An 8,667-nucleotide genomic window follows, 5' to 3' on the forward strand; every position below is an offset into this window, starting at 1 on the left:
GTAAGGTACACCTATCATTAAAAATCTCCGTAGCATAAAGGGCCATTCAGAAAACAATTAGTCTCCTTCACAGCTGTCCCACCAGGCTACTGGAGTGTATATAAAGCAGCTCTCCTCCCAAGCAGCATTACTAGGCTTATTAAAATACACTTTGGAATACCATGGAAGCTCTCAGTTCTACCTCTTTCTGCAGAGAGATTATGAAAATTTTCAAACACTCAGAAGAGCAGAGCACAATGAAACCCTGTCCACCCATCACCCAACTTCAGCAGCCATCAGCTGGCTCTCACTCTCGTTTCATCTTGGATCCTTCTTCTGAATTCAAATGGTAAAACATGTGCACCTTTTTCTACTTTGGTTCGTCCATATCAGTTATATGCCCATCTCACTCATTCTTTTTACTGGCCATGTAGTGTTTCGTTGTAGAGCCACACCGTGATCTATTTAGCCTGTCCCTTACTTGTGGCCACAGGGGTTGTTTTCAATCATCTACTTCACACAGGCATATTCTTCCCCTTGGCGTCTGCAGGATACAGTGCTGAAGGTGCAGTTGCTGTGCCAAGGCCACACGCGTTTAGAGATGGGGAGGCACTGCCGTGAAAGGAGCTGTGCCCTTTCTAGTCCCCACCTCCTCAGCCACGCAGCACGTTTAGAGCTTTTTCTTATCTTTGCTAACCTGATAGGTTAAAACGATGGAAGCTATGTTTTTCTTCCTATGCCTGAGGTAGAACATCTTTTCTCCTTTGCCATGAAAGGCCTGACCACCCAAAGATCACACGAACATGGTTCCATTTCTTTTATGATCTTCTTTACATTTGAATATTGGACCCATTTGCTATTTAGTGTATAAAGTAACAAACTTTATTTTTTCACATTGCCTTACCCTCAAAGAACCAGCTCTGTGTTACAAATGATCTTCCTTTTACTAACTTGGAGATGGTACTTTTTTATTTCTCCTCTACGTGCCTTATTAAACTTTGTGATAGTTAAATAAAAATGTTATTAGAAAGTGAATTCATAATGAATTTGTGAGAAATGAGTTGTTGTTCTACTCTTTTTCTAATTTAGTATTTTACGCTTTTGTTTTTACTATTTGTCTTTTTTCCCCTTAGGGTTATTTCTCTAACTCCTTATATTAGATTCCTATTTTTATTTATACTTTATTAATTTATTAAAATAAGCATTTGAATCTAGGAACTCTCCTCTGAACATCACCCTACCTGTGTGCTCAGTGGTTCTAATTTGTAGAGTATTTTATATTGTTTACATAGTCTACATATTCTCTTAGCCCAAAAATTGAAATTATTGTCAGTTTCTAAAATACTTAAAGTAAAAGTAATCTAAAACTCATTTATTCTACACAGAAATAACCATTGTTTTGTCTATATATAATGCTTATGTAAATTTCAGATATATAATAATATGCACATACATTTTTAAAAAAAAAAGCAAATACAAACCATTAAAGTCACTACAACTACTGCGGCCTCCCTCCAGGGACAGTTACTGTCTTAAGTTTATTGACTTTTATAGAACCTTTTGAATAATTTTAGGTACGTATCCACAATGTATTTTGTGTTTTAAGATTTACATAAATGGTATCGAACTGTACTTACCTTCATATCATTTGCACTTACACTCATCTATAGTTTATTTTTCATTTCTAGAAGTTCGTTGGTTCTAATTCAGTGACGCGGGCTTGTCTTTTCTCTTTCTTTAAATACAGTAAGAAAATTTTTTCCAGTAATTCCAAAACCTAGAGTCTTGGGTATGTTTTCTGTTGCTTCTTTGTATGCTCATTTTTTACTGGAAGTTCATTTTTTTGAAAATCATCCGTGAAAGTTCTTCAAGGTCTAGGATGCAGATATGTTCCTCCGTAGAGGGGTTCTCTGGCCTGTGCCAGGCGTCTGGTGGCAATACCCGTTTAGAACGGCTTTCCATGGCTTGGGGCTTATTGAACCATTGAGGTAGTGTGAGTTCAGCTCGGCCCCAAGGGAGCTCTCCTGACAGTTCCCTGGGCAGCTCCAAGTCTTCAAGGACAATTTGTGGTGACAGGTTTATCTTCCTACCTTGGTCTGCTGCCCCTGTGCGAGCTTGTCGGGGATCCCTGGTGGCTGCAGCATTTTCCCACGACGCTTTCCAGTCTTCCCTGATAAGCAGGACATGTTTATGATGATGGTCAAGGCAACATGGTTATATTTTGGTTTAAAACTATTTGTTTTCAAAAAGTTTTTCTAAAAATTTGACGTATGTGGCTATCACTGGAACATGAGCAGAAAATGGAATGGGACAGCCCAGCCCCATTATATAGCATACCTGGATTTTTCCTCAATATCTGGAAGCTGTTGAGAGGGGAGAAGAATAGGGTTTGAATTCATTTCCTGGTTTAAAGTGAAAATAGACCTAAAGAAATATCAATCAAGTGTAAGCTGGACTCATTTCTCAGCCCCCTTCAGATTCTTGGTGGCCAGACTGGACAAGTCCAGGCTCAGGTGCAAAGGCAGCATGAAAAGCAACACCTAAAGGCAACATAGAAATTCCGCCCCCTCCTCCAAGGTCAAAGTATGTGCAGCTGGTGATTCTTGCCAGATATCGCCCGGGTTCCCTGGTCCGTGCCTTACAGCTGTGAGGTTACACATTTTCTTGGACTTCCCCCACCATTTTGTCCCAGTTGAGACGGGGCAAGAAGCCAGCATCTTGCCTCGGCAACATGTTGGCATGTGACCCGTTTCACGTCTCCATTCAGCCCACATCCTGGCATGGCCAGAAGCAGCAAATGGTATCTCTGCTGGTGCCTGGGGTTGAAGTCAGAACTTGCAATCAGCATCTCAGCTGGTTGGGCTTTTTCACCACAGTGACCATAATAATTTACCCCCTAAAGCAACAAGGGACACATCTGAGAGAGATGATTAATAATTAAACAGGACCACAAGCATAAACTGGGAAGGTCCCAGGCAAACTAGAATGAATGGCCAACCTAATTATCTCCTACATTTTCATAATAAATCCAAATACATTGTGATAAACTAACACATACCTCACTTTCTCTACCATTGCAATAAATACCTGACCTTATCTTTATTCCCAAGGCTATTTAGTCATGCTTAGCAGCAAAACTAGTATCAGTAATTAATTCCCAAAGTCTTTCAATTTTATGAGTGTACATGTTCATTTTCACAGTACACACTAATATCTTTCTCAGAGCTTTCTGCTACCTTATAGGAAATGGAGGTTGATTTGTTGCCTTAGTTTATTGGGAGGGTTATGGTGCTCTCAGATGATAAATTCACTCCATCAGTGATAGGTGTAGTATAGCAGCAGCAAACACTTACTCAGTGGTTACTGCAACACAAAACCATGAGGAAGGCACTATGACCATCTCTCTACCAACAAGGAAATTGCATACACTTACAGAGCTAGTAAGTAGAGCCTGGTTGAATATACAAAAAGCCCCTATTCTTAGGCATATTATATGGTCTTTATTCCTAGCTAGGAAATTTGTTCTATTTTATATTCTACATCCTGCTAATGTTTACCTTTAATGAAAATATTGAAGTAACTTTAAGCCTGTCCCTTATTCAGTGGCTCTTCCGGAGCCCAGTCTGTCCACTGTTCCAACTTGGCGTGTTTTCCACACAGCTGTGGTTGACAAACTTGTGTTATAGCTTCCTGTACTTTACAAAGACACAGTAAATGGTGATTATACCATTGCATTCTTTCAGTTGTGCTCCACATGCTGAGTAAATGTAATTTTAGTGTGATCAGTACAGTGAGAAATTCAACTCCAGTGTTTTAAAGTCATTTTTGAGTGTTCCTGGATGTATAGAACACTGAGTGCTGTGACAGTGAATTAGGTCATTTGATTATTAGGCTATTGTCTCCTTTGAGGTTCTAGCACCATTTCCTAAGACTTCCTGGGCATTTGTGAATGCTGCCAGGCTCCAAGGACCAGAGCAGGTGTCTTGGCACCCAAGCTTCCCTGGGCCCAAGAGGAGGGAGCCAGGCCTGACACAGTGACTTCCGCACCCAGCTCCAACGAACCCACCGTCGGGGGGAGCCACAGGAGGGCCCCCATGAAACCCAGTGGTTTGGGGTTTACTGTTCCTGTTTTTTCCCCCTCATATTTCCATTAAGCGTTATAAAACTTGTGGCATGAGGGAATGGTGGTGTTATCCGTGTGCTGCCAATGTCCTACGCATTGTTTAGTTTTCATAATAATGCTATGGGAGGAGTTTCATGTCCCCCATTTTCCAGAGGAAGAAAATGAGGGTTGGAGAGGTCAAGTGACTCGTGTAAGTCCCGAAGCATGGCCTTGGGACAAAACCCGGAGGGGAGTGCCCTCCTCCACGGTCCTTGAAACCCCTGTGTTGCTTCTTTGAACTCACTGTTAGGAAGTGTGTGGACAGAAGAGCTTCAGGGCATCTCCCAGAGCAGCGTGGGTCAGTATTCACATCTGCGACCAAGGCTCGGCCTCCTCATTATCCAGCGCGGGGTTGAACGGGTCCTGCTACGTGATGCTGGCAAAATGGAAGAAATGAATGTGATGTTTGAAAAGATTTTTCACTAACTTTTCATTTGAGGCCGTTACAAACTAAAGGCCCAAGAACCATTGCATCCCTGGTAGCACGGGCAGAGAACCCAACATCCACTGAACTCCAAGACCTGTGAACGGATGGGGTGGGAAAACCCACACTGGAGTGTTTGTAACATGATTCTGTGGAAAAGTCTTTTACGTGTTAGAGAAAATTTTGGCAAGAAGGTTAACAAAGGTCAACCCCCACCCCGTTGTATGATGAGAAGATTATGTTCAGAAAATGCCACCCGTGCCGAGCAGCAGCGGCCCGTGGTCCAGGGACCCTGCTGGGTCCGGAGGTCGGGGTCTGGTCGGAGAGATGAATGATCAGGCGTAACCTTGTGTTTCTCACAGGGAACCCGAAAGCCCAACCCTCCTCAGAAGCCTCTGCCTGCAGGCCCTGTTAGCAGGACAACTCCATTTGGCAGCACCCTGGGGAGGACCCTGGGGCAGCAAGAGCCTGGGCTCCGCCTGGCACCCCTCAGGTTGGTACAGTGCACCAGGACATGTGGCCACACTTCTCTCTCTCTCTGCTGTGGGGCGGCTGAACACAAGCCAGGGCGGGGTAGTCTAGGCCATGCTTCCTGTATTGCCCCCAATTGAGAACAATATAAAAGAGATATAAAGATAACCAGGAAGGAAGCAGTCAGCATGAGCTTAGAAGCCCAGGCATCACGATGTAGCTCTTACCAAGACAAAGTAGAACTACACAGACACAAAGTAGGAGGTTAGCACGTGATGCGATAGCATGAAGCCTGCATGCTCCCCTCCAAAACCCTCACCCGACCTTGGCAGACTCTGCCTAATCCCTGGGGCTCCTGAGACACTGGGGGTCATAGATGGAATGAGGGCAGGAAGGCAAGGGTGCTGCTAGGCAGTGGGATAACTGCGAGGAATCACCTTTCAAGACTTCTGCTGCTGTGGCCGACTGGGAAGGCACAGCCCTGCACCCTACCTTAGGCAGGGAGGCCAACCCAGCGCTGGAGCCGGCTCACACAGGTCGGCAAGAGCTATTACATGTTCAGGAATTTTGAAATCTGGTGTTAAACCTAGCCACTATTGAAGATTAAATTATATAAACTTGCAATAATATGAATCATACTAAAAACAAGCACAATAAATGCTCAAAACTTACCCTTCCAAATTTTTCACTACATTAGCCTGTCCTTACCTGTGCTCTTGAGGTTGCATGCATCTGTTATTTCCACATGGCAGAAACCCCACAGTGCAGGGCTACTTGCCTGTCTTCCATGTTCAGTTGACGACGTAGCTTGGAATCAGCCCTGTTGGGAGTATTTACACCATGGAACTTGGCAGACATTACAGGTCAGTCTCTCCTTGTTGTTCAACAGTTACCAGCACACAGATGAGTTAAACCCGCAGCCCAAGCACCCTTCTGACTCACATGCCCTCTTGGGAAGAAGCTTGCTTTATGAGCTTAAAAGAACCACAAAGGCACCATGTCAGCCAGGCTCCGGGTTCGATAATTCAGTATCTCTGAAGGGGAAGATACACTGTAGTGACTTCGTTACAGCTCTTGGGAAGAATGCTTGGCCTGTGAAAGAAATAGCTGCCTAATAAATCTCAGAGATAAAGCTGGTCAAAGGGTCAAGGACAGTGGTTTAATTCCCTGCTGCATAAATGCAGAAAAACTGCATAGCATCCTAATTATTTCATTGTGGTTTGTATGTTGATCTTAAAGTTACTTTTCTTGTTCTTTTTGAAGAGAAAACAATACTTTACATGGACATGAGGAGGGAAAGTCCCCCTTTTCTTTTAAATGTCCTCAAGCAGTGGCCTGTCTTCCCTCTCTGCCAGTTGCTGACACCACAGCTGGCTGATTTTGGCCCCATCCTGTCCAAGGGGTCCCCTGTTCTCTAGACAATGCTGTGGAACACAGGGGCCACCAGGCACGTGGGAGCTGGGGAAACTCAGGATACACTGTAACTGCCGACACCACACTGGATTGTGAAGACCTAGTACACAAGAAATGTCAACTACCAAATTTTTTTATTGATGACATGTTGAAACATTACTATTCTAGATATATTGGGTTAAGAGAAACCTATTGCTAAAATTAATTTCGCCTTTTTACTTTTTTCTCCTGTGGCCACTAGAAAATTTCATATGGGGCTCACAGTTTTTTCCAATGGACAGCATTGTTCTAGAGTCGACTTGGGGATGGGACGTGTGGCTGTGGAGAGGGCAGTCTGTCATACCCCACTGGACATCCTGCAGCCCTGAGAGCAAGATCCCTTATGTGATCTGCAACGCCTGCCCAAAGAGTGGTCTCCAGCCCCCAGTGCGAGGGGCTGTGTGATCTGACCCAGGAAACCCTCAGCCCGCGGGAGGACATCTCCAGCAAACCCCGCTCAAGGCCTCTAACCATCCTTTTATTTTCTCCTCCCAATTCAGACCTGCTCCTAAGTATCCACACCAAGTGCCCAGATCTGCCCACACCGCCTATATTAAGTGAGAAGCCGACACCTTTTTCAACCGTGAAGACAGAAGTTTGCACTATCTTTCAACTCCAGTAGGAGTTATTTTTTTGTACCAACTTTAATGTTTGAAACACCATTACTTTAAGAACTTCGAGCTACTGCCGTCGGTGCTGTGCTATGCTATGGTGCTCTGTATACTTGCTCAGGTACTTGTAAATTATTAATTTATGCAGAATGTTTATTACAGTGCAGTGTGCTGTAATAGGCATTTTTACCATCACTGAGTTTTCCATGGAAGGAAGGCTTGTGCTTTTAATGTTTTAGTGAACTTGAAATATCCTGCTTGATGGGATTCTGGACAGGATGTTTACTTTCTGATCAAGGCTTTATTGGAAAGCGGTTCCCCAACTACCCGGGGCTGTGGTTACGGTACCAGACACAGCTCAAGAGACCCCAGGCAGAACGGCGAGTGGTTTTCTGGAATCCCTATCTCAAGCCAGCGCTGAGGGGGCTTTAGGTCCAGGCTGTGCTTGGCTTTCAGGGAGGTTTTCTGGGTCCCTTCACAGCTGACAGGCAGAGCCCAACAGGCTCCACCTTGAAGTGGGGGGCCAGCAGGGAAAAATCTGGTTTCTGGCCAGGAAGCTTTGGAGAGAAGCTGAATTGCAAACAGGAATTTTAAGGTGTGGCCACACCAGGTTAGAGGCTGGACCACGAGGCGAGCAGAAACTTGACCTGGAGCTGACCAGCCTTGAGCACGGTTGGAGGGCAGGCAGAGAAGAGAGCTGTAGTATTGCTCAAGGTTTTACTTTATAGAAACACCAAGCTCTCCTTTTTCTGGCTGCCCTTTACAGAGTGCTGGCATCAGCACATTATTTGGATTGGGAAAGGTGGTGTTTCTACAAGAAAGCTACTGCCCAGGCAGTGCAACCCTCCATCTCCCTGTACTCTTGGAGCTAACCAAATTACCCCATTGTCTTCTCAGCTGTAATGCAATGATCCTGCATTCAGATAGATAGATGAGGCTTTCCATGGGACTGTAACTATTTTCAGATGTGAACCAGAAACCAGATCTAGTCAATCAATTCTGTAAATAAAAATCTCCTTTTACTGCAAGGTTCAACTTATTAAAAATTAGGCAGAATCCCTATGCTTGCAAAAATTACAACCAAATGGTATGCTATGTTCCTTGGTACAGCCTATGTCTGCTATCCTTATTAATCTATATTGAAAAAGAACCATAAGTCACTACACCAAGTTCACTTTGGGGCATCCTCCTTTCCCAGCTTGGCTGCAGGAATCTTTAGAAAATGTTTTTTAGCAGAGTTGCAACCTGTTTCTTAAACACTTGCAATCTAGCTGTTGAGCATCATGGAACAGGATAAGGAAATCCATTTCCTAATCCTAAATATTCATGAAATGCTGACTTAGGAAGCAGCCCCTTCAACCTTTTACTCTTCAGATGTCTGTCTGGGGAGCCATTTTCCTAGGATTATCTTTAAGATGCCTATATCCAATGGCATGAAAAGCACAAAAATACTCAGATAAAGACAATGCCATTATGCCTCTTACTGTCTTCACCTGGAGTCCTGTATGACTAGTTTTCACATTAGACAATTGACAGCAGTTTCAATAATTCACTCTGAGCAGTTTATG

General features: G+C 44.0%; 1 protein-coding gene across 1 annotated transcript in view; it reads left to right on the forward strand.

Annotated features, from left to right (window-relative positions):
- The window catches only part of ADAM12 (ADAM metallopeptidase domain 12), a 237,284-nt gene extending 229,150 nt beyond the window's left edge, over positions 1-8,134 (forward strand). The window contains exons 21-22 of the mRNA XM_045569081.1: positions 4,928-5,058; positions 6,989-8,134. Of these exons, the coding sequence (XP_045425037.1) occupies positions 4,928-5,058; positions 6,989-7,049 (192 nt within the window). The 3' untranslated portion in view covers positions 7,050-8,134. The remainder of the gene's footprint in view (positions 1-4,927; positions 5,059-6,988) is intronic.
- The last annotated feature ends 533 nt before the right edge of the window (positions 8,135-8,667 follow it).

Source organism: Lemur catta, chromosome 14, assembly GCF_020740605.2.
Source record: "Lemur catta isolate mLemCat1 chromosome 14, mLemCat1.pri, whole genome shotgun sequence".
Taxonomy (NCBI): Eukaryota; Metazoa; Chordata; class Mammalia; order Primates; family Lemuridae; genus Lemur; species Lemur catta.